This window comes from Danio rerio, chromosome 9 (assembly GCF_052040795.2).
Source record: "Danio rerio strain M-AB ecotype USA chromosome 9, GRCz13ab, whole genome shotgun sequence".
In the NCBI taxonomy this organism is placed as follows: Eukaryota; Metazoa; Chordata; class Actinopteri; order Cypriniformes; family Danionidae; genus Danio; species Danio rerio.
In genome coordinates this window covers 57,048,690-57,076,558 of record NC_141029.1, presented here as the reverse complement: position 1 = coordinate 57,076,558, position 27,869 = coordinate 57,048,690, and the positions used below count along the sequence as shown (strand labels likewise).

The following is a 27,869-nucleotide window of genomic DNA, read 5'->3' as shown; positions in this document are numbered from 1 at the left end:
CCTGTGAGTAGTACTAGTGTCTTCCACATCTCCTCCTCCTCCTTCTGTTGTGTTCTGATGTGATTTCTGACTGTTGTACCTGTGAAAAAACTCTAATCATTGGAGTGATATGGAGCTGTAATGCACTCAACACCTGGCAGAACTACTTCAGCTGTGTGTTTATCTGACAATAGCCAAACACCTCAGAGTGATTATCAGCCAATCAGAATCAAGCATTCAGCAGACCTCGAGATCTCTTAAAAACATTTTAATGTTAAGCAAAATTTACAGCCATAATAATGTTACAGTGTTTATATAATCATACAAATGATGAACAACATCCACCTGTCAGAAAACAATCATGTTATTAATAAGACTTACATCCATCACTCTTATTATGCTGCAGGTCTGCGCCTGTTTTATGAAGCTGAGCAGCAGCTAAATGTGTTTCTGTTGAGATGCTTAATAACGTCTCCCACACACATCCTAAATGTCCTAGAAGTCGAGTGTTTTATCTTCTGAACATTCTCCAGAGATGAGCAGCACGTGATCCAGAGCGATTTCTCCAGTGCCGGAGCGTCCCCGCTCAGCCTCAAAGACCACCTGAGGAAACACACACACACACACACACACACACACACACACACACACACACACACACACACACACACACACACAATAATCAATAGGTTGTTTGCAATCATGTGGTTCTGGTGATGCGAGAAATTCAGATGGAGGGCAGCAAGTAAAAAAGCGTGGACGAAAAGACATGGATTATTGCAAAACAAGATGGAGATTTCATTGCAGTGATTACATGGCAGGATACGTTATTTTGTATAAGTGTGGTGGTGTTTGTTACCCATTTTTAAATAACACATTAAAGGGCACCTAGTTTACCCCTTTTTCAAGATGTAATATTAATATTATGGTTGTTCTGAGTGTGCCAGTTTAGGTTCAGTTCAATACACAATTCAGATTTGTTTATTATAATGTGTTAAAAGTGTGATTTTGTACACAGGTTGCTGTTTTAGGGGTGTGTTGCTTCACATGAAAACTAGTTTCGACTTCCCGCCCAACTTGACAAGGGGGCAAAGCCAAGAGCTACCCGCTTTGTGTATGGCTTGTGTATGACTACTGTTGAGGAATCAATATTCCTAATGTGCCAGAATGTGTCAGAGTGGTATAGTTACTCAATCATTTGTGTCTTTGTATAGTTTTACAGCCGCTATGTAACGCTGACACACACTGTTATGCGCTCGTCTGAGCTCCAGCAGTCTTGAGCACAAAACTCCAGAGAGCAGTGCACGTTGGACAGTTTATCAAGGATGTCCCGTTGAATGGCGTCTCACTGTAGTTGTTAAGGATGATGCACTCATTCAGCCGCTAAAATGAAGTGTGTAATGATGGACACTTCACGCACTCAACCACCGCAGGTTTGCTCACGTAACGGAAGGGGCGGAGCTATCGGGCGCACATGTTGAATAACTTTATTTATTTTGGATGGTGAAAGCAAAATTCTCCTACGAGAGTGATGATAGCGCCTCCCGATGGTGAATGCGGTTATACTCACGGCAGGTATTATTTGATAATTCGGTCGTTTATTTCACTGATTTGGCGACCTTCAAACGTCATCAAGGAAACGGATTGAATTTCCGCTAAGTAAAAAAACATTAGTGCATGACGACACTACATACATATACTATGCTGTTGAGTGCGTAAGTGCATAAGTACATAGTGCTTTATATAGACAGCTATTGTCTATTAACCCATCCCTAACACCAGTGTTGGGCAGTAGCGTCGCTACAAGTAGCTTAACTAGCTTAACTACATTTTAATCAAATAGCTTTTCAGTAGCGAAGCTATTTTATTAGTCAAGTAGCGCAGTAGCATCCACACAAGCTATATTTACAGATCGCACAAGTGACGGCACCGACATTCACGGAGCTGTGAGGCCGGTGTGTAGCTGATGAAAGTAAATCCATATAATAGCTAGAATGAGGAATTCTTCTTCTTCCTGTTTTACGGTGTTTGACAACAAACTTTTTGGTGCGTTAATGCCACCTCTGGTTGGAATGTTGCAACCGAAACTTGCTTGATGACTGAGGGAGAGGAGATATTTCTGAAGCAGGATTCCTCGTGACCATACCTCAAGAAGTACATGTTAAGATGCAATAAGTTAATAACTTATATATATATATATATTATTCCAAAATATTTCCCTTTACTATAGTATTTTAAATGTGTAACATCTGCTTTTATTGTAGTTTTGTTTTAGCTGTTATACTATATTGTGTTTCTGTTTAGTACAGCATACTGTTTACAGTAAATAACTGAACTGAACTATTAATCACTAAGATCAATGATTGACTTGGATTTAAGTTGCTTCAATTTCAAAATAAAAATATGCAAAAATAGCTTGGATGTGGCTAAGCTACTTTTGCCTTGTAGCTTTTAGCTTAGCTTGCTAAATTTCCCAGGGGCTAGCTTCTAGGGTAGTTAAGCTACATTTTAAGTAGAGTAGCTAATAGCTTAGCTCACTACATTTTTTAACTAGCTTGCCCAACACTGCCTCGTGCACACGCACGCACACACACACACACACACACACACACACACACACACACACACACACACACACACACACACACACACACACACACACACACACACACACATTTGTCATGGTCAGATTAGAAAAAAGATTGGTTGTTTATTGATTGGGTTTTATCTATATTTGACCCAACTTTGGGTTAAAACAAAAAAATATCTATTTTTTGAGTGCATTTTTACTGTAAAATTAATTGCATAGTAGCTCCACCCTCTTTCGAAAAGAGCACAATCTCATCTGAATTTAAAGATGGAAATTTACAGTCACCAAAACACCACAATTAGGATCAAAGCCTAAAAGGGTCAGTTTCAGAGAGTTAGAAAGCATTATTTGTGTGCTATTTTCAGCTCAAACTTCACTACACACACTCTAAACACAGACCTATTCCTCATATTGTAAAAGGCGCCACAATGAGTCCACTTTAAATGAATATTTGTAACCCAACTGTTGGGTTTGTGTATGTTTGACCCACAAGTATTTTATTTGAGCACATGGTGTGCTGTGTTTCTGCTCACCGCTTCAGGATTACTGTCTGTCCAGTTGATGCTGATCTGCTCGCTCTGCCAGCTCTGCCTCTGACTCTGTTTTCTCTCCCAGATGGAGATGGCGCTGTTGTCCAGTTTCACCCGTAAAACACCCGTCTGCGGACCCTCAATGCGGAAATCAAACCTCAGACAGAAGCTGCTCTGCCGCATGTGATCTTCCAGCAGGAGCTTCATGCGGGCCTGCTCACGCCTGTTCCCCACGGGGCCCTCGAGAGCCAGGTAATACTCCCGCCCTGAACACATCAGGGGGAAACACTGGGTTTACTTTACTAAAACTGTGTGGACAAACCCAGCTGAAAATGCTGTTTCAAACCATTCAGAAAAGTTAATCCAGCATTTGGATACTTATTGAAGATTGACAAATAATTAAGATTAACAAATACTTATTGAAGATTAACATTAATAATAATAATAATAATAAAATTATATATATATATATATATATATATATATATATATATATGTATATATATATATATATATATATATATATATATATATATATATATATATATATATATGTATATATATATATGTGTGTGTGTGTATGTATGTATATATGTATATATATATATATACATACACACATTATTTAAATAAATTTTTTATCTTAAGAATGCATAAGAAACCATATAAATGCACATATTTTATATACACATTCATACATTCAGTATTTGTACATGTATAAGTACACACACACAGACACACTTGCAATTTTATTTTAAATTTTTAAATATTAAAGTACCTAAATATAAAAATGTACTTCTATAATATATATATATATATATATATATATATATATATATATATATATATATATATATATATATATAAATATATATTCATTATATTTTTATTAATATTTATACACACACACAATAGTATTTTATTTTTATTTTATTTAATATCTAAATATTAAAATACCAGAAGGCTCTATTTTAACGAGTCTAAAACTTAGGGTGCAAAAGCATTAATCCACTTTTGCCACATATATATATATATATATATATATATATATGGCAAAAGTGGATTAATGCTTTTGCACCCTAAGTTTTAGACTCGTTAAAATAGAGCCTTCTGGTATTTTAATATTTAGATATTAAATAAAATAAAAATAAAATACTATTGTGTGTGTGTCTGTGTGTGTCTGTGTGTGTGTGTATAAATATTAATAAAAATATAATGAATATATATATGCATATATATATATGCATATATATATATATATATATATATATATATATATATATATATATATATATATATATATATTTATAATTATATATATATATATATATATATATATATATATTTATAATTATATATATATATATATTTATAATTATATTTTATTCATATTTACACATGCGAGTGCACACACACACACACACACACACACACACACACACACACACACACACACACACACACAAAATAATATTTTGTTCACAATATTGAAAAATTAAAGAACCTAAATATAAAATAACCTTAATAAATATAAAAATATAATTATTATATTTGTATTAATATCTATATGCACACACACACACACACACCAATGGTTTAATATTAGCTTATATTACTTCCTAATTAATAAATGAATAAAACATAAGAGTTTGTAAATATATACATTTTTACGTTACGTCTTGCATGCCATTTTATCAATACGCCTATGATAAACATGAACATACATGCTATATATACACATGTATAAATATATGTTTATAGACAAACACACAGAAACATGACAGAACAAGAGCATATAAAGTAATATTTAACAGTCAATATATTTGTGTTTATGTATAATAATTTATTATAATTTTCTTAATTTTTTTATTGTATTGCAGTTTTTGACACTTTAACATTAACATTAAAGTAACTAAATATAAAAATTATTGCAATAAATATACATTTCAGTACCGTCTGGATGATATTTGATGGTCCAGTCCAGATCATCTGCATTATCCTGAACCCATTCACAAGCACCGCGGTCAAAGTCACAATCCGTCAGAAATCCTGATCATAAACACACACAATCAGCTGAAGATGATCAAGAAAACACAGAAAACTGCTGGAAATCTGCAAGAGTTTCTTACTTTCCTTCAGCGGCGCCGCCTGGATCTCCTTCAACTCTAACTCTGATTGATAAAAAGACACAAAATCATCCTGAGCTGCAAACAGAAAAACACACACATTAAAAACACACCAACATTTCACAAACCAACAATATACAGCTGACGTCAGAATTATTAGCCCCACATTTATTTATTTATTATTATTATTTTTTTATATTTCCCAAATGATGTTTAACAGAGCAAGGAAATGTTCACAGTATGTCTGACAATATTTTTTCTTCTGGTGAAAGTCTTATTTGCTTTATTTAAGCTAGAGTAAACACATTTTGTACATTTTTAAAAACTATTTTAAGGGCAAAATTATTAGCCCCTTTAAGCTATATATTTTTTCAATAGTCTACAGAACAAACCATCATTATACAATAACTTGCCTAATTACCCTATCCTGCCTATTTAACCTAATTAACCTAGTTAAGCCTTTAAATGTCACTTTAAGCTGTACAGAAGTGTCTTGAAGAATATCTAGTCAAATATTATTTACTCTTATCATGGTGAAGATAAAATAAATCAGCTATTAGAGATGAGTTATTAAAACTATTATGAGTAGAAATGTGTTGAAAAAAAATCTGCTCTCCGTTAGACAGAAATTAGGGAAAAAATAAACAGGGGCCGAATAATTCAGGGGAGCTAAAAATTCTGACTTCAACTGTATATATGCAGTGTTTGAAAACAGCCAATAGAGGGCGACACAGCAGAAAAGTTTGCTAGATTCAGTCTGCATTACAGTATCTGAAGGAAAAAATAATGAACACAGGAACAAATGCTTCAGTCATTTATAGTAAATACTACTTTGAACCACACACACACACATGCAGCAAATCAGCAGTTATCATCCCATAAGCTGTCTTCCAGTTATGTGTGTCTGAAAAAGTTTATTGGTCAAAATAACTTCATGGCTCACTTCAGATGCAGGTTCTCTTTTATATTCAATGTAGTCAAATATGTATAGCCTAAAGAAATGTTGTGTTTGTTTGTTTGTCAGTGGTCTGCTTTTTCGTCTGTGTGTAGTCTTCATTTTATTTTTATTAAATAGTTAATACATTATTAAGCCTGAGTGATTTATTTTGACGGTCCATGCGCAGAGCGCAAAACGCAGGGCGCAAGCGCTTTCAGGGCGTGTCAATACGCGTTTTTGCTAATTTACGGACGGGAAAATCTGCTTTGCGCCGTGGCGCATGGTCTAAAAGGGGTGAGTTTATTTTCTTAATGAGTTATAGGTGTGTTTTGAGAATAAATCAATTAGAGTCTCATCTCCCATTCCCTTTAAGAGTCAGCTGCATCGCGCCAAGAGCACATTCACTATTTACAGGACGCAAAGTAAGTCTAAGTGGAAATAATGAGCATTTCACAAGCAAACAGTTCACAGTTTATTAACAGAAAACAGTTAAACAGAGCATCTACTGCGTGAGAATGAGAGATAATGGATCACTTTCACTTTCACTCTTGGATAGGGAAACCTTTACACACAGACATCAATTAGCCTATAAATAATTAATTTTGTTTGTTAAGCGCAAATATTTGTTTCAAAACTATTTCTAAATTCAGTTCTAATTTCCAGCAAACAAATAAATGAACAATAATAACAAAGTGTGCTCAAAAACCTGAGTTATATCCTAAAACACCTGCCATGCCCCATATGGTCTAAAACCTGACAGGTGGACAAATCTAAGCTTGTTTTTAATAAACAAATATAAATATGGATATAATAAATAATACTGCTGATAATGATGACATTATACAAAAGCAAATTGATATGAATGAACTGAAAAAGCCTCCCGAAATGAAGAAGACATAAAAGTAGTGGTTTTTCATATTTATGTAGGCTAGAAAATAATATGTTTTGTAATATTTTAATCCTTTATATTTATATTCTATATCTATTCTTATTATATCCTATATATATCCTTAATATTTACATTTTTCATATGTAAAGATATTTGCCTATTGCTCTCTTGTGTGTATTAAGCAGTAACTAAGTGAGGCGCAACTCTGCGCCGGAGTTTAGACCGGGTTTGTTTTGGTCTAATGAAAAATCTATTATAGTTTCTCAAAATAGCAACGCGCCAGCGGTCCGCCTCAGAACACCTTGCTTTTTAGACCAGAACGCCTATGGGCGCACATAAGAGCGCTAATGCATTTGCTATTTAAACAACGTAGCGCAACGCCTCAAAACCACTCTTGCGCCAAGCTGAAATTACCAAAAGACTATTGCGCCACGTCTTGCGCCACACTGCGCCGGGTGTATGATAGGGCCCAGAGTGTTTAAAGACCTGTCCAGGGACTGCAGGTGGAAAACAGCAACTTTGCTATAGCCTGGCACAAAACATAACTATAGTAAGAACTATGGTAATGGATCTGTTGTGGTGATTCCACAGTTGCTATGGTAACAAGAACTATAGTTATGGTATTTTAGTAGTGATTCTACAGTTGCTATGGTACCACAACAACTATATGCATGGATCTGTTGTGGTGACTCTACAGTTTCTATGGTAACACAAGAGCTTCAGTAATGGATCTGTTGTGGTGATTCTACAGTTGCTATGGTAACACAACAACTATAGTCAAGTATCTGTTGTGGTGACTCTACAGTTGCTATGGTAACACAACAAATATAGCTCGAACAAGCGACCTTTTGGCTGTGACGCCCCATTCACACGGGGCTTCAGCGTCAACGCTTGACTGAGGGCGTGTTTGAAGTTGGGGCTGACGCGATCGTCATAGCAGCGTCAGCCAATGAAATTCAGTCAACAATAGGCCACTGTCTAGCTGGTGTATTTGCATACAGCGATCAGATTGGCTGACGCTTCCGTCGGCGCTTTAAAAGTTGAGCTAGTCCCAACTTCTGCAGCGAGCAACGCCACTGAAGCGGCGCAGACGGATTCACAATGCAGTTCGGCAAAGCCTGACGTCACCCATTCAAAGTGAATGGGAAGCAATGACGCTGACGCCCTGTGTGAAAGGGGCGTGAGGCAACAGCACTACCTATTGCGCCACCGCGTCGGCCTGTATTGGTGTTGTAAATTATAATTCTAAATAAACCTTGTAGTAAACTGTGAGTACTGTTGTTTCGTATGTGCTTAATTCTCTCTATATTATTTATTATACAATACATTGCTTCAAACTATTAAAATGTCAATAAAAGTCACTGTTAAACTGCTGCACTGGAATTTCAACTTCAAAAATGGACGGAGCAGAGATCAACATCCCATAATGCAATTCACAAACATGAATAAATAATAAGCACAAAAAAATTCTGGAGATTTTTGTCACAGTGCACTTGCCTGATTGTTTACAGGTTAACAGAACTTACATTAATAATTCAGATAAAGCATGATGGGGCAGATAAACAAAGCTGAATAAATGTGTCAGCTGGCTGTGTTAAATCAGGGAAAGCCCCTTGTAAGTGTGCAGAAAACGAGTGTTCACTTGTCTGTGTGTGTGTGTGATGAAAGACACTCAAACAGCTGTTCTCGGAGCTGTAATAAAAGACTTGACTCTTTCCGGCATTAAAGCTTTCATTCAGCAGAGGAATGTAAAACTCTCGGCTCTCGGGCCTGTCGACTCCTGTCCTCGGTTTAACATCAGCTCAGCTTTGTGTTCAGAGATTTAGAGTTTCCAGACATCACACAGGCCTTTCGTATGAACTCAAGAACTCATGGCTATTCTATGAGTGAATAAAAGAATCACTCTCTCTAATGATTCATGTAGAAACTGAAGAATCTCCTGTCATTATGATTGAATCACAGAATCAGCCGCCCAAACGATTCATTAAAAAAAACAGAAGACTCTCCAGTCATTATCTGCTGAATAAAAGACTCACTGAATCAAACAATTCAATCAAACATTAATTATAGAATCACTCAAATGACTCATTTAAAAACAAGGATTCATTCAGAACCTGAAGAAACTGCTTTATTTATGACTGAATCATACAATCACTCAAATGATTCATTTAAAAACAAGGATTCATTTAGAACCCGAAGAAATTGCTGTATTTATGACTAAATCATACAATCACTCAAATGATTCCTTCAAAAACAAGGATTCATTCAGAACCCGAAGAAACTGCTGTATTTATGACTGAATCAAAGAATCACTCAAATGATTCCTTCAAAAACAAGGATTCATTCAGAACCCGAAGAATCTGCTGTATTTATGACTGAATCATAGAATCACTCAAATGACTCATTTAAAAACAAGGATTCATTCAGAACCTGAAGAAACTGCTGTCTTTATGACTGAATCATAGAATCACTCAAATGATTCATTTTAAAACAAGGATTCATTCAGAACCTGAAGAAACTGCTGTCTTTATGACTGAATCAAAGAATCACTCAAATGATTCCTTCAAAAACAAGGATTCATTCAGAACCCGAAGAAACTGCTGTCTTTATGACTGAATCATACAATCACTCAAATGATTCATTTAAAAACAAGGATTCATTCAGAACCTGAAGAAACTGCTGTATTTATGACTGAATCATAGAATCACTCAAATGATTCATTTTAAAACAAGGATTCATTCAGAACCCGAAGAAACTGCTGTATTTATGACTGAATCATACAGTCACTCAAATGATTCATTCAAAAACAAGGATTCATTCAAAAACTGAAGTAGAATCTCTGGTCATCATGACTGAATAAAAGAATCACTTAACCAAACAATTCAATCAATGACTGAATAATCTCCTGTCATTATGACTCAATAAATTAATGACTCAATTAAACAAACCATTTACAATGTCCTAAAGACCGAATCATAGAATCACTCATTTAAAAGATTCATTCGGAAACTGAAGAAGCGGCTGTCGTTATGACTGAATCATAGAATCACTCACTCTAAAGATTCGTTTGGCTTTTGTTTCAGCAATTTATGAAAAGCTTCGGCTTATAATTGAGATTTTTTTGTTCTGTTTGTGTTTTCCATGATCAGTTAGATTGTGTGCGTGCTTTGAGAATTATTGCAAGAACTAATAAAACCTCTATTGATGAATTAAAATACTAAATAAAGCAGAGAAAAGAGATTGTCTCCAGTGTGTTTCTCTAGTATTGTCCATTATTGAGGAGTGTTATTGAGTGTGTGTCAGTGATTGATCGCTCTCCGTCTCTCCTTTTGTAATCTGCACTCTATAGTAAGCGCTGCTGTTTTCTCATCCGTCATCAGTCTGTCTTTGACACCAAACTGAGCGTAAACGGAGTTAAATGGAGTGTTTCGGGTGGCTCTCATTGTTTCATTCACTTCCATTCATATGCATGAGGCTTCAGATATCTGACCTGTGAGAAACAAACTGCTGCACAGAGGAGGAACGTTTATCAGGGCGGATATTTTATTTACTACTGTCTAGATTAATTATTACTAATAATTAATTTATTTAAAATATATGTAAACACAAGCCTTTTTTATAGTTAAATAAAATGAAATCTATCTATTTATCTATCTGTTGGTCAGTCTGTCTGTGTCTGTCTGTCGGTCTGTCTGTCTGTCTTGCAATACACAAGCATTCAACTTAAAGCATAATTTAAAGGCTTAACTAGGTTAAATAGTTTAATTAGGCAAGTTATTGGACAACAGCGGAGTGTATAATTCTAATAATAATTCTCAGGGAGCTAATAATATTGACCACAAAATTATATAAAACAATAAAAAAAAAACAATAAAACTAAAAGAAATAATAATTTTTCCAAATAAAAAAAACCCGAAATATTATAGGAATTATGGTGAAAATGTGCTTGCTTTTGTAAAACATTACTTGGGAAATTTCAAAGAAGGGCAAATTACTTGATTATAGGGGGCTTAAAATATTGACCACAAAATTATTACTAAAAAAAAAAAAAAAAAAAAAAACTAAAACTTTCTTCAGATGAAATAAATATTTTAAAAATTACTGTAAACATTTCCTTACTCTATTACACATTATTCAGGAAATATTCAAAATATAAATAAATAAACAAATAATTCACAGGCAGGCAAATAACTTGATCACAGGGGGATAAAATATTGATTAAAACTGTTTTTTTTTTATTATTAAAAACAGTTAAACTAAACGAAATAAGACTTTCTTCAGATGACAAAAATATTTTAGGAATTATTGTGAAAGATTCCCTTTGTTAAATATCACTTGAGAAATATTTGCATTATAATTTTGTTTCAAAGGGCTAACAATATTGACCACTAAATAATTTGTAAAAAATTAAAAACATGACAAACTAAAAGGAATAAGACTTTCTTAAACTGAAAAAAATATTCTGGGAATTACTGTGAAAATGTCCTTGCTCTGTTACACATTATTCAGGAAATATAAAAAAAAATCAATGAATAAATAATTCACAGGCGGGCAAATAACCTGATTCTAGTGGGGCTTACAATATTGATTACAAAATTATTTAAAAAAATTAAAAACCAGTTCAACTAAAAGAAATAGGACTTTCTTCAGATGAAAATAATATTATAGGAATTAAACATAATTTGAGAAATATTTGAAAAATAATACAAATTTAAAAGGAGGGTGAATAACTTCATCCTAGTGGGGCTTAAAATATTGATCACAAAATATTTTTTTAATATTAAAAACCAGTCAAACTAAAAGAAATAATCCTTCTTTCAGATTACAAAAATATTATAGGAAATACTATAAAAATTTACCTACTCTGTTAAACATCATTTGAGAAATATTTGAGAAATAATAAGTTTTGAAAAAGGGTGAATAACTTTATTTTAAGGGGGCTAAAAATATTGACATACAAAAATACAAAAAAGGCCAGTCTAGAAGAAATAAGACTTTCCCTAGATAAAATATTATAGGAATTGCTGTAAAAATGTCCCTACTGTAAAAATACTCCTACTCCCTAAAAATAATACAAATTTCACAAAAAAAGGAGGCTAAAAATATTGACCACAACATTATTTAAAAAAAAAAACAACAAAAAAAACAACCAAACTGAGAACATAATACTTTCTCCAGATGAAATAAATATTATAGGAATTACTGTGAAAGATTTCTTGCTCTCTGAAGCATAATGTTGGAAATATTTGAACTATAATTTTATCTTAAGGTGGCAAATGATAACCACTAAATTAATATTTAAATAATTAAAAAATAGCCAAACTTAATGAAATAAGACTTTCTTCAGGGGAAAAAAATATAATAGGAATTACTGTAATCCCTGCTCTCTTAAACAGCACATAAGAAATCTCACTTCAGCTGTTTATGAATGTAAAGAGTATTTTTGAAGTCACTCACAAAACACGTCTCCTCTGCTGGTCAGCTCTTCATCCTCCAGCTGGTTCTCTGTGTCCTCTTCCTCTTCCTCTTCCACTTCTTCTTCCTCAGGAAACACTGGTGTTTCCTGTGGAGCGCCGATGTAAACCTCTCCATCATAATCGAAGGGTTGCAGATGCTGTCGAGGAGATTCAGTCAGCGCAGGCTCTGGGATGCTGTTCTCAAATTTACCCAAAATCCGGGTTTTGGACGGAAAATCGGGAATCGCTGCAGAATCAAACAGAAGACTTTCAGTGGAAATCTTGTTTGTTAATGCTGAGTCATGCATTCAATATACAAAAAGACAAAAATGCTTATTTGAATAGCATTTATAAAGTAAAAAATGTTTAATAATATTTAAAAATATAAATAGTAAAAATATAACTAACATTAAAATGTAGTGTAAAATAATATATAGTTAAATATAACTGTAGATAGTAATTTTATATACAGAATAAACCAAATGTATAATAATAATAACACATTTAAATGTAATAATAGCTGTTTATTGCACACAATAAACTAAATGCTTACTACTACTATTACTACTACTACTACTAATATAATAATAATAATACTAACATATTTAAATGTAATAATAGGCGACGCAATGGGCTGTAGGTAGTGCTGTCGCCTCACAGCAAGAAGGTGGCTGTTTTGAGCCTCAGCTAGATCAGTTGGCGTTTCTGTGTGGAGTTTGCATGTTCATGCAGTCCAGGTGAATTGGGTAGGCTAAATTGTCCGTAGTGTAGAATGAGTGTGTATGGGTGTTTCCCAGTAATGGGTTGCAGCTGGAAGGGCATCCGCTGCATAAAACATATGCTGGATAAGTTGGCGGTTCATCCCACTGTGGCGACCCCAGATTAATAAAGGGGCTAAGCCGACAAAAAATTTATAAATTATATATTTGAATATAATTATAGATAGTAATTTCATATACAGAATAAACCAAATGTATAATAATAATAATAATAATAATAATAATAATAATAATAATAATAACATATTTAAATTTTATAATAGATATTAATTGCACAAAATAAACTAAATGCTTAATACCACTACTACTATTACTACTAATATAATACAAATAATAATAATAATAATAATAATAATTAATAATGATAATAACATATTTAAATTTAATAATAGATATTAATAGTGTGTATGGATGTTTCCCAGTGAGAGGTTTCAGCTGGAAGGGCATTCACTGCGTAACATAATAACTGCACATACAAAATAAACCAAATGTATGATAATAATAATAATAATAATAATAATAATAATAATAACAATAATAATAATAATAACATATTTAAATTTAATAATAGGTATTAATTGCACAAAATAAATTAAATACTTAATACCACTACTACTATTACTACTAATATAATAATAATAATAATAATAATAATAATAATGATAATAATAATAATAACATACTTAAATTTAATAATAGATATTAATAGTGTGTATGGATGTTTCCCAGTGATAGGTTTCAGCTGGAAGGGCATTCGCTGCGTAACATATTAACTGCACATACAAAATAAACCAAATGTATGATAATAATAATAATAATAATAATAATAATAATAATAATAATAATAATAATTATTATTATTATTATTATTATAACATGTTTAAATTTAATAATGGATATTAATTGCATGTATTAAACTAAATGTTAACTACGACTACTGCTAATAAAAATAATAATAACATGTTTAAATGTAATAATATCTATTAATTGCACATACAAAATAAACCAAATGTATGATAAAAAATAAGTAACAACACATCTGATAAATACATAGCTAATAAAAAATCTATCTGGATTTTTAAAGTACATTATCATGACTAAACATGACCAAAACTATACCTGAAATAAAAATCAGCTAATTACGATTTTTTTGTAATTAGCTGATATGTATATATGTATGTATATTATTGAACGGACAATCTAAAAATAAAGCTAATTTAAAAAATACATCAGGTTAAATATTGACTGCTTTAAAGCCATTGTGAAAAATGCACAATATCAGCATTATTGCATTAATCAGGCATGCTTTACATCTGCCATGACTGCATGTGCACTGCATGACCAGCCATTCACAATCATTATAACCAAGCTGCATGACAACTTTCATCTTTCATTTGTTTTCCCAGTCGCACGGTCCAGATAATGCATTAACAACTGCAAAGCTTATTAGAGTGTTTCTAAATGTATCTGCAAAGCATCCAGCAGAGCGCAGGAGCCAATAGTATCTGGATGCAGCCTTTATGGTGCAGGCTGAGATTGCATCACTCAGCGATGCAATGTCAGACACAATGCACTCAGTGGAGTAAGTGACGTCACTGTGACGGGTAGGGTTAGGGGCGGGGTTAGGTGATCGCATTAAAAAGCATTGGATGCAGCTCAGATTGCACTGCACCAGGTCTGCAGCCAGACCCCTCTCGCAGGAGCTGATGTTCATCTAATGCTGATGTTTTACAATATCAGATGTATTTCCATCAGCTCATTCAGCCGTTAAACTGCGTCTTTCTCACCGTTCACAAGCACATCTGTGTTTCCTTTACTGCTGTCCCAGGATCTGTGATAAAATGGCTTGACTACACAAACACAAAGCATTCGGTTCACAAATTATATCTACAACATTTCTCCTAAACATCCACACAAGTTTGGAAATTGTACTGTTTGTTTCAGCATGTTTAAAAAATGCTCAGCGATGCTGTATTTATTTAATTAAACACACACGAAATGCTGGGTTGTTGTAACCCAGTGTTGGGTCCCATGATGCAATTCAAAAGCATAAATAAAGGAGGAAAAAATTAAAAATTAAAACATAAATCACAAAATATGGAAAACTGCTCATTTATGGATATTTTAAAAGTGTAGTTTAATTTTCACTGTTTCATTAATGTTGTCATTTCTCACCTGAACAATCGAATCCGCTGCCACGGAAGCCCTGCTTGCATTTACACTTGTAGGACCCATGAGTGTTGATGCATTCAGCGTGATGACTGCACTTGTGTGTGTTCGACGTGCACTCATTTACATCTGCAAACACACACACTCGCATTATTGCATTTCACATCAACTGAACAAACTCTGCATGCACTAATAAAACACTGGAGAACTAGTGCTGGACCTGATACAGTAAAGCCAAAGCTGTCATCACAGATGCATCACTGTGTTTATAAGTGTTCAAGAGGAGCTGAGATTTACATGAGGGTTGGGTTTCAGCCAATCACAACAAACTGAAATATAAAATCTATCTAGCAGACTTGTGATATCTCTGTAATTTGATAACTCTGCATCAATATAGATATAGATATCTATATAGAAAAGACTACTGTCATCTGACCAATCAGAGCAGAATAATGTCATCTGACTAATTAGAAAAACTAGTGTCATCTGACCATTCAGAAAATACTTGTGCTATCTGACCAATAAGAACAGACTCGTCTCATCTGACCAATCAGAGTTGACTAGTGCCATCTGACCAATCAGAGCACACTAGTCTCATCTGGCCAGTCAGAGCAGACTTGTGCCATCTGACCAATCAGAGTAGACTTGTAATATCTGACCAATTAGAAAAGACTACTGTCATCTGACCAATCAGAGCAGAATAATGTCATCTGACTAATTAGAAAAACTAGTGTCATCTGCCCAATCAGAGCAGACTATTGTCATCTGACCAATCAGAGCAAACTATTGTCATCTGACCAATCAGAACAGACTATTGTCATCTGACCATTCAGAAAATACTTGTGCTATCTGACCAATCAGAGTAGACTTGTAATATCTGACCAATTAGAAAAGACTACTGTCATCCGACCAATCAGAGCAGAATAGTGTCATCTGACTAATTAGAAAAACTAGTGTCATCTGCCCAATTAGAGCAGACTATTGTCATCTGACCAATCAGAGCAAACTATTGTCATCTGACCAATCAGAGCAGACTATTGTCATCTGACCAATCAGAAAATACTTGTGCTATCTGACCAATTAGAACAGACTCGTCTCATCTGACCAATCAGAGTTGACTAGTGCCATCTGACCAATCAGAGCACACTAGTCTCATCTGGCCAGTCAGAGCAGACTTGTGCCATCTGACCAATCAGAGTAGACTTGTAATATCTGACCAATTAGAAAAGACTACTGTCATCTGACCAATCAGAGCAGAATAATGTCATCTGACTAATTAGAAAAACTAGTGTCATCTGCCCAATTAGAGCAGACTATTGTCATCTGACCAATTAGAGCAGACTATTGTCATCTGACCAATCAGAGCAGACTATTGTCATCTGACCAATCAGAAAATACTTGTGCTATCTGACCAATCAGAACAGACTCGTCTCATCTGACCAGTCAGTGTTGACTAGTGCCATCTGACCAATCAGAGCACACTAGTCTCATCTGGCCAGTCAGAGCAGACTTGTACCATCTGACCAATCAGAGTAGACTTGTAATATCTGACCAATTAGAAAAGACTACTGTCATCTGCCCAATCAGAGCAGAATAATGTCATCTGACCAATCAGAGCAGATTATTGTCATCTGACCAATCAGAGCAAACTATTGTCATCTGACCAATCAGAGCTGACTATTGTCATCTGACCATTCAGAAAATACTTGTGCTATCTGACCAATCAGAACAGACTCGTGTCATCTGACCAATCAGAGTTGACTACTGCCATATGAATAATCAGAGTAGACTTGTAATATCTGACCAATTAGAAAAGACTATTGTCATCTGACCAATCAGAATAGATTAGTCTCATCTGACCAATCAAAACAGCTTAGTGTCATCTGGCCAATTAGAACAGAATAGTGCTATCTGGCCAATCAGATCAGAGTTTCATCTGAGCAATTAAAGTTGACTAGTGCCATCTGACCAATCATAGCAAACTAGTGTCATCTGACCAATCAGAGCAGGCTAGTCTCATCTTACCAATCAGAGTAGACTTGGGATATCTGACTAATCAGAACAGCCTAGTGTCATCTGGCTAATCAGAACAGACTAGTCTCATCTGACCAATCAGAAGATACTTAAGATATCTGACCTAATCAGAACAGCCGAGTGTCAGCTGGCCAATTAGAGCAGACTAGTCTCCTCTAAGCAATCAGAGTTAACTGGTGCCATCTGACCAATCAGAGTAGACAAGTACCACCTGACCAATCAGAGCAGAGTATGCTTCCTAAGGAGGTGGGTTAAGAGCAACCAGATAATTGGACCAAACATTTCAGAGACTGTACACTGCTAAATTAAAGTGATTTTGAACATTTTAAATAGCACAGGGACACGGAAGACTAATTGTGAAAAGCGTTATACAAATAAACTTGAATTGAATTGAATGTTATTTACACTGATTCTTTAGCATCAACACTAAATGCAAGACTCATTACTTCATTAATAGATATTTTTAGGGTAGTTTACTTCTTTACCAGTAATTTGGCCATTTTTATGATGACTTTCTTTGACAAAAGCACACATCATCTTTAATAACTCGTACTAGCTCAATCTAAGGTGGACAGTTGTTTCTATAATAGTGTATAGTCGGTCATTACAGCAGGTTGTACACACAGTTGCATTCTTCTCACCAACGCAGTCGTATTTTCCATTGATGTATTTGAGGTCGTATCCTGGCTGACACTTGCAGTAGTAGCTGCCGAATGTGTTTGTGCACTGCCGGTTAAACGGACACTGGTTTTTCCCAGTCGCACATTCATCAATGTCTGCGAAAAAGAAAGAGGACAACAAGAAGAGTGCATGAAGAACATTCACTGTTATTAGATCACAGAGCTTGATATGACCAATGAGTTCAGAGGTTTTTTTTTGTTCTTGATTACTAGCTGGGAGGCACTGTGGCTTTGGTTTGCACTGTGGCCTCACAGCAAGAAGGTGGCTGATTCAAGTCTCAGCTGGGTCAGTTGGCGATTCTGTGTGTCTCCCAGTGTTGCTGTCAGTGGTGTAGCGCAAAATGCGGAGTCCCCCCTGCAGGGATCACCGACGGGGCCCCCAGTTGAAGGCGGGGGTGGGGGTGGGGGGGGGGGGATATACACATATACACATAGATATACACATATATTTATGATCGGGAGTTTTCCTGGATGTTAGTATGCATTTTTTTTTAATTATGAACATTTTTATTTGACATCACTTTTCTACATTGATGGATCACTTATCGCACGGGCATTCCTGACAGAAAGCTTGTGTTTGTGTGTATGGAAATGTACTATTCACTCTCCCTGTTAAATTTGATCTAATCATGTCCTGAAACACAGCTCCTCTCCTGCTTTCACTTCTCATACTGACGGAGGGAGCGATTCGTTTGTGAATGAATCTCCGTTATGAAAGACTCGTTCGCTAGCCGACAACAATACAAGTTTCTGGCAGCGCAGCATCTCTTTGTCATATTTCTTTTGCATTGTTTGCTGATTTATTCAACAAACCTAGCATAAACCGAGTGTTAAGTGCGAGTTGGTGCTACTTTGCCTTATGGTGAATGCAGTAAGTGACTGTATTATCATCAATAACGTAACCTGTTTAGCACAAATTTCAGAACATACAAAAACGTAAAAAAACTTAATCCAATGAAATGTTCTGCATTTGTGCTTTGTTTTCTTTGTTTGCTCATTACTACACTCGTAGACATCGCTTAAGTCCCGCATCTTCACGTAATAACACTGTCTTGACTAGTGACATTTGTCCTGGGAGCACTGTACCAATGTGGTGGCGCTATAGACGCATGCTCAGGGTCCCTATGCGATATTTAGTGTATATATCTATGTCACAAATTGAGGAGCGGGGAAATGAGGCGGGGTGGCGCGACAACGCGGGGAATCCTTCACAAAATGAGGAGCGATCACAAACCGAAAGTGCAGTGGCGTAGCGCAAAATGCGGAGGCCCCCCTGCAGGGATCACCGACGGGGCCCCCAGTTGAAGGGGGGGGGAGATTGGCGGGGATATACACATATACACATAGATATAGATATACACATATATCTATGATCGGGAGTTTTCCTGGATGTTAGTATGCAGTTTTTTTTAATTATGAAAATTTTTATTTGACATCACTTTTCTACATTGATGGATCACTTATCGCACGGGCATTCCTGACAAAAAGCTTGTGTTTGTGTGTATGAAAATGTACTATTCACTCTCCCTGTTAAATTTGATCTAATCATGTGCTGCTTTCACTTCTCATACTGACGGAGGGAGCTATTTGTTTGTGAATGAATCTCCGTTATGAACGACTCGTTCACTAGCCGACAATAATACAAGTTTCTGGCAGCGCAGCATCACTTTGTCATATTTCTTTTGCATTGTTTGCTGATTTATTCAACAAACCTAGCATAAACCGAGTGTTTAGTGCAAGTTGGTGCTACTTTGCCTTATGGTGAATGCAGTAAGTGACTATAGATATTATTATCAATAACGTGACCTGATTAGCACAAATTTCAGAACATACAAAAACGTAAAAAACTTAATCCTATGAAATGTTCTGCATTTGTGCTTTGTTTTCTTTGTTTGCTCATTACTACACCCGTAGACAGCGCTTAAGTCCCGCATCTTCACGTAATAACACTGTCTTGACTAGTGACATTTGTCCTGGGAGCCCTGTACCAATGTGGCGGCGCTATAGACGCATGCTCAGGGTCCCTATGCGATATCTAGTGTATATATCTATGTCACAAATTGAGGAGCGGGGAAATGAGGCGGGGTGGCGCGACAACGCAGGGAATCCTTCACAAAATGAGGAGCGATCACAAACCGAAAGAGGCGAGAGCGTCAAAGTAGCCAGAAGTCATTCATTTTTTAACGAGAACCGGCGGCGAGAAACAGCGGCACGTCTTCATTGGCTATGACCCTTTCGGCGGCAAGCAATCAGAATGAAGTAGTCCACCGCTTGAGCGGAGTTCAGAGAACAGAGACCTGTAAACTTTGGTTTCGACCACAGTTGTTCCCAAGAGTTTGATTATTGCGGTTCCTGGATTTTCAATTATTGAAAATCGCGACGACGTGGGGCCCCCTAATCACGCGGGGGTCCCCCCGCGGTGCTTGCCCTGTGGGCCCGTCCGCTACGCCACTGGTTGCTGTGGGTTTCCTCCGGGTGCTCCGGTTTCCCCCACGGTCCAAACACATGCACTATGAGGGAATTGATTAACTAAATTGGCCGTAGTGTATGAGTGTGTGTGTGAATGAGTGCCCTATCATACACCCGGCACAATGTGGCGCAAGGCACGACGCAATAGTTGTTTGCTAGTTTCAGCTTGGCGCAAGAGTCGTTTTGATGTTTTCCGCCACGCTGTTTAAATAGCAAATGCATTTGTGCTCTCATTCCACTGTGCCTCTGATGAATAAAGGGACTAAGCCAGGGGTGTCCAAACTCGGTCCAGGAGGGCCGGTGTCCTGCATAGTTTAGCTCCAGCCTCCTTCAACACACCTCCCTGGAAGTTTCTAGTATACCTAGAAAGAGCTTGATTAGCTGGTTCAGGTGTGTTTAATTGGGGTTGAAGCTAAAAGATGCAGGACACTTGCCCTCCAGGACCGAGTTTGGACACCCCTGGACTAAGCCGAAGGAGATCAATGAATGAATGAATGAATGATTTCATTTCAGTTCTCACCCTCGCAGGTCTTTCCATCAGACCCGAGCTGAAGGCCAGGGGATGGACAGAGACAGCGAACCTCAGAGTGCACCTCCTCACAGCCGTACTGACAGTGAGCCAGAGAACACGTCCTGGAGTCTGCAATGACACAGACAGACAGACAGACAGACAGACAGACAGACAGACAGACAGACAGACAGACAGACAGGTAGGTAGATAGATAGATAGATAGATAGATAGATAGATAGACAGACAGACAGACAGACAGACAGACAGACAGACAGACAGACAGACAGACAGACAGACAGATAGATAGATAGATAGATAGATAGATAGATAGATAGATAGATAGATAGATAGATAGATAGATGGACAGACGGACAGACAGACAGACAGACAGACAGACAGACGGACAGATGGACAGACAGACAGACAGACGGACGGACGGACAGACAGACACACACACACAGTGTAACAGCTCATTAGGGCTGTACAGTTTCAATTCAAAACAATGCAATACAATTTCAACACATGGCCTAAATAGCTCTATATGGTAAGAATTCAGGTGCAGAATTTAAATAAACAGATGTGACTCATACAACCCAAGCTCATTCTGAAAAAGTAGTCCCGCGGACGTTTCTGGAGGCCTTGATTTATGTAGCCGGAGGTATGTATGGCTGCATTTCATTTGATTAGGCCAGGGGTCACCAAACTTGTTCCTGGAGGGCCGGTGTCCTGCAGATTTTAGCTCCAACCCTAATCAAACACACCTGAACAAGGTATTCAAGGTCTTACTAGGTATACTTGAAACATCCAGGCAGGTGTGTTGAGGCAAGTTGGAGCTAAACCCTGCAGGGACACCGGCCCTCCAGGACTGAGATTGGTGACCCCTGGATTAAGCAAACACTACGGGGCGGTATGTGTCCTTTTCGCGCTCGCCGGCTGACTGCTTACCTCCGTGTGGAAGGCTTTCCCACCTCTACAAGTTTGTCAAGTTAGCTCGTCGTGTACGTCGGTGGACTTGAGATGTAGAGAGGAGCTAACAACGATGACCGGGTTCGAGTCCAGGGAAGAGCGGTTCCAGAAATCAGGTAAGATTTCGAAGAAAGACTTTTTTGGACAGAATCCAAAAGATAAAGTGAATAAGTTCATAACAGGGTGAGAATGTGGTGAAATCCGAAAACGTGGTAAAAATCAGACGAGGGCTTTTCTTTTTCTGGACGGCTTTTGTAAATCGTTGCTTGGGTTTAGGGAAGCAATCGGGCGGGCGGGTCAATCGGTAAAACCGGTTGGGTTTAGGGAAGAAGGAGGAGGAGGGTGGGTCGGCCGATTGGCCTGTTGCCCAGTCAATCATTTAGTCAGTCGGACAGACAGTCACCTGACAGCGGTTTAGGATGGGTTTATGCGAGAACAGCGCGGGCATGAACGGCACTCGCGAGAGATGTTGGAGATGTGAAAAAGCACACACAGCGGCCCCAAATTCGCGCAACAAAACTGCACAAATACATACCTCCCGGGACGTATTTCGCGGCCTCCAGATATGTCCATGGGACTACGTTTTCAGAATGAGCCTGGGTTGGAAATAGCACTGCATAATCTTCGTTGTGTGAATAAGTTGATAAAATATTTTAGATTAAAGTTACAAATATCATTATTCCTTGTGCCTGGATGCTTTAAACTCTCTCAGTATGCAGTCACAGGCCTTAAAAACACTTGCAAATGACAAAGATTTGCTCCTTTATCTCATGTTTCCACAGATCTCATGTTTCTGAACTGCGGCTCCTGGTCAACTATAATGGCTATTCAACATTGCAGATCCTGAGATGTGACTATTGCGAATGCACACATTGTGATATCCATGCTGAAACGATATATTGTGTATGTAAACATTCCTCTGTTTCCCAGAGATGGGTTGCGGCTGAAAGGGCATCCGCTCGTAAAAAACGTGCTGGATAAGTTGGCGGTTCATCCTGCTGTGGCGACCCCGGATTAATAAAGGGACTAAACCGAAAATGATTAAATGAGTGAACATTTCTCTGGATATATTGTGGTCACTCACTTGCACAGGATCCATCAGGCATTAGCATGTAGCCGTTTAAGCAGTAGCACATATAGCTGCCGAATGTGTTCATACAGCGATGCTCACAGGGACGAGGCTTCAGACCACACTCATTCAGATCTGAAGGAGAGAGAGAGTGAGAGAGAGTGTATTTTAAAATCCTTCCGTGTTTTATAACATTTAAAATACACAATTAACAAATGTACATTTCAGTCACAGACATTTTGCAAAAATGATCTCTCCATGTTTAACAGAGCGTAGCGTTTCTTTATTATTACACATTATCATTACATCCCGTTTCTCAAATCACAACACACAAACACTTTATTAAGCATGTACTCATAGACATCGCCATAACAATGCAGGTTAACTATGTCTGTATAATAGCTTTTTATTTGATGGCAGCAAGGTAGCTTAGTGGTTAGCACTTTGGCCGCACAGCAAGAAGGTTGCTGGTTCGAGTGCCTGCTTGGTCAGTTGTCATTTCTGTGTGGAGTTTGCATGTTCTCGCCGTGTTGGTGTGGGTTTCCTCTGGGTGCTCCGGTTTCCCCCACAGCCCAAACACATGTGCTAAAGGGGAATTGATTAACTAAATTGGCCGTAGTGTATGAGTGTGTGAATGAGTGTGTCTGGGTGTTTCCCAGTACCAGGTTGCAGCTGGAAGGGCATCCGCTGCGCAAAACATATCCTGGATAAGTTGGCGGTTTATTCCGCTGTGGCGACTCTGGATTAATAAAGGGACTAAGCCGAAAAGAAAATGAATGAATTATTACTATGGTAGTAAATGTCGGCTGCACTGTGGCGCAGTAGGTAGTGCTGTCGGCTCACAGCAAGAAGGTTGCTGGTTCGAGTCTCAGCTGGGTCAGTTGGCATTTCTGTGTGGAGTTTGCATGTTCTCCCCGTGTTGGTGTGGGTTTCCTTCGGGTGCTCTGGTTTCCCCCACATCCAAACACATGCGCAATAGAGGAATTGGGTAATCTAATTTGTGCATAGTGAATGAGTGTGTATGGGTGTTTCCCAGTGATGGGTTGCAGCTGGAAGGGCATCCGCTGCGTAAAACATATGCTGGAATAGTTAGTGGTTCATTCCGCTGTGGTGACCCCTGATTAAAAAAGGGACTAAGCCGGATAGAAAATGAATGAATGAATACTATGGAAGTCAATGGCTACCAGTTTGCAACATTCTTCAAAATATCTTCTCCCGTGTTCAACAGAAGAAAGAATCAGGTTTGTGAATGGTGAGTAAATAAAAAAATAAATTGGGTGAACTACCACTTTAATGCCTTTTAACCTGTCCTGTATGTCCATAAACACTGTAAAAAATATTTGTAAATGATCAGTTTTCCGTGTTTCGTGATTCATGTTTTTATTCAAAGTATTATTTTGATTTTTGATCATTTACAAATATTTTTACAGTGTTTATAGACATACAGAACAGATTAAAAGGCATTAAAATGATAGATCACCCAAAGTTTTTAAGCATTCACAAACCTGATTCTTTTGTTGAACATGGAAAAAAAGATATTTTGAAGAATGTTGGAAACTGGTAGCCATTGACTTCCATAGTATTCATTCATTCATTCGTTCGTTCGTTTGTACGTTCGTTCATTTATTCATTCATTCATTTTCTATCTGGCTTAGTCCCTTTTTTAATCAAAGCTCCTGAAAGCAAAGAAGACCATGTACTTTAGGATTGGCCAACCCAGTCACCAGACATGAACATTATTGAGCATGTCTGGGGTAAGATGAAGGTTGAGCCATTCATCTATCTTTGCCATCTTTGCCGTTATCTTCTTCATTCCAGATGACTTTATTAATCAGTGATGTGAGTCTGTCAGAGATGTATGGATGCAGTCCTCCAAGCTCATGATGGAGTCAGACACAATATTCATTCTGTCTCCACTGCAGCAGGACTTTATATTCTATACTGGACATTATTTCTGTTCAGTGATGAGACTTTTGTCTAAGCAAAGTCAGACCTTACCATTCACACGGGGCGTCAGCGTCAACGCTTTCCATTCTCTTTAAATGGGTGACGTCAGGCGTTGCCGAACTGCATTGTGGATCCATCAGCGCCGCTTCAGTGGCGTTGCTCGCTGCAGAAGTTGGGACTAGCTTAACTTTTCAAGCGCCGACGGAAGCTTCAGCCAATCAGATCGCTTTATGCAAATACACCAGATTAGACAGTGGCCTATTGCTGACAAATTTCATAGGCTGACGCTGCTATGACGATCGCATCAGCCCCAACTTCAGACACGCCCTCTGTCAAGCGTTGACGCTGAAGCCCCGTGTGAATAGGGTGTTACTGTGCTAATTTTGCCACTGGAGTCAGCTTCCATAAATGATCAGATGTGCTCTAACATTAGGCACATTCACATCAAGACTAAAACACATCTGTTTAGCTGTGCCTTTACTGAATGAGCACTGTGACACCTCCTAAATAAACACTTGTGCATCACTAAATACAGAATGTGTTCATCAACCCATATGTTTTACAGTGCAGTGTCCAAAAGCGTATATTGTAAATAAATAAACAGTTAAGACACACAAACCTTGGCTGCAGGTCTTTCCAGTGTATCCAGGAAAACACTTGCATTTGTTGGGGCCGACACACTCGCCGTGTTTGCAGCCCAGATCACACTGAGCTGGAAAAACATGCCGAAATATTAATGAAGAAAACAGCGGAGGTCAAATCTGTTCACAAAACCACACACGTCTGGAAAACAACGGCAGCTCATGTCCCACAATCCCTCTCAGAGCTCAGACCGCAGAACGAACAGTGTGTATCAGAAAAGTTTGTGGATGGAAAGTAAAGCCCAGTGTTTCCATGTTCTGAATGACAATCGGGTATATGCACAGCTAGTGTTTTTCCCCTACTGATGAACTCCTGGTGAACAGATAATGTGAATATCTTCAATTTGATAAGGTTTCTTTCAAAGCATCGATGTTGTACTGTAATTAAAATGCAATCAGTTGAATAGACTTCAGCATTTATTTAGTTGTTCAAGTGTAAAACGAAATGAAAAGTAGTATGTAGTGTAGATTCCCAGCTAGCAAAATTTATGTGGCTCAAATCCGGCCCGCACCAGCCACATCCGGGCCACATACCGCATGGAATTCGGCACTTGGGCGGTCCGCTCCTGTTTGCCAGATCTGGGCCACAATCAAGCCATACCAATACCTCATATCAGCCAGAATCTAACCAAATTAATCAGAACTGACCCTATTCTGGGCCACAGTTTGCTTTTATTTTTGCCCAGATCCGGCCCACACCAGACACTTACATCTGGACCACATAATGAATGGAATGATGGCACTTGGGCGGTCCGCTTCTGTTTGTCAGATCTGGGCCACCAATAAGCCAAAGCAGTACCACGCATAGGCCAGAATTTAACCAAATGAACCAGAACTGACCCTATACTGGGCCACAGTTTGCTTTTGTTCTGGCCCAGATCCTGCCCACACCAGACACTTACATCTGGACCACATACTGAATAGAATGATGGCTCTAGGGTGGTCTGCTCCAGTTTGTGAGATCTGGGCCCCCAATAAGCCAAAACAGTACCACATATTGGCCAGAATTCAACCAAATAAATCAGAACTGACCCTATTCTGGGCCACAGTTTGCTAGTTATTCTGTCCCATATCCGGCCCAAACCAAACACTTACATCTGGACCACACACTGAATGAAATGATGGCTCTAGAGCGGTCCGCTCCTGTTTCCAGATCTGGGCCACAATCAAGCCATATCAATACCTCATATCAGCCAGAATCTAACCAAATTAATCAGAACTGACCCTATTCTGGGCCACAGTTTGCTTTTATTCTTGCCCAGATCCGGCCCACACCAGACACTTACATCTGGACTGGACCACATGCTGAATGGAATGATGGATCTAGAGCGGTCTGCTACTGCTTGTCAGATCTGGGCCACCAATAAGCCAAAGCAGTACCACGTATTGGCCAGAATTCAACCAAATGAACCCGAACTGACCCTATTCTGGGGCACAGTTTGCTTTTATTCTGTCCCAGATCCGGCCCACACCAGACACTTACATCCGGGCCACATACCGCATGGAATGATGGCACTTGGGCAGTCCGCTCCTGTTTCCAGATCTGGGCCACAATCAAGCCATTTCAATACCTCATATCAGCCAGAATTTAACCAAATGAACCAGAACTGACCCTATTCTCGGCCACAGTTTGCTTTTATTCTGTCCCAGATCCGGCCCACGCCAGACACTTACATCTGGACCCCATACTGAATAGAATGATGGCTCTAGGGTGGTCCGTTCCTGTTTGTCAGATCTGGGCCACCAATAAGCCAAAGCAATACCACGCATTGGCCAGAATTCAACCAAATGAACCAGAACTGACCCTATTCTGGGCCACAGTTTGCTTTTATTCTGTCCCAGATCCGGCCCACAACAGACACTTACATCATGACTGGACCACATGCTGATTGGAATGATGGCAGTTGATTGGCAATGGTGGCTCAGATTCAGATTACATTATGCCATAAGTGCCAAATTGTTGCCTTAAATGGCCCATTTATTTGCCATTGTACATGGGGGCCACTTCCCTAGTAGCAAAGAATTCTGGCCCAGATTTGGCAAAAAGCTGGCACAGCAGGCATTCATCCACCACTGACATACAGCATGTGGGCCAAA

At 37.9% G+C, this 27,869-nt stretch overlaps 1 protein-coding gene across 3 annotated transcripts in view; it reads right to left on the bottom strand.

Moving 5' to 3' along the window:
- Positions 1-232: 232 nt before the first annotated feature.
- The window catches only part of egfl6 (EGF-like-domain, multiple 6), a 34,896-nt gene continuing 7,259 nt past the window's right edge, over positions 233-27,869 (bottom strand). For 2 of the 3 annotated variants that reach the window (NM_001002457.2, NM_001430942.1), the window contains 11 exon segments: positions 233-582; positions 3,103-3,365; positions 5,053-5,148; positions 5,229-5,303; positions 12,509-12,754; positions 15,074-15,136; positions 15,462-15,584; positions 18,131-18,265; positions 21,159-21,278; positions 23,200-23,319; positions 25,751-25,843. In NM_001002457.2, the coding sequence (NP_001002457.2) occupies positions 475-582; positions 3,103-3,365; positions 5,053-5,148; positions 5,229-5,303; positions 12,509-12,754; positions 15,074-15,136; positions 15,462-15,584; positions 18,131-18,265; positions 21,159-21,278; positions 23,200-23,319; positions 25,751-25,843 (1,442 nt within the window). In that variant the 3' untranslated portion in view covers positions 233-474. 3 annotated transcript variants of the gene reach the window in all.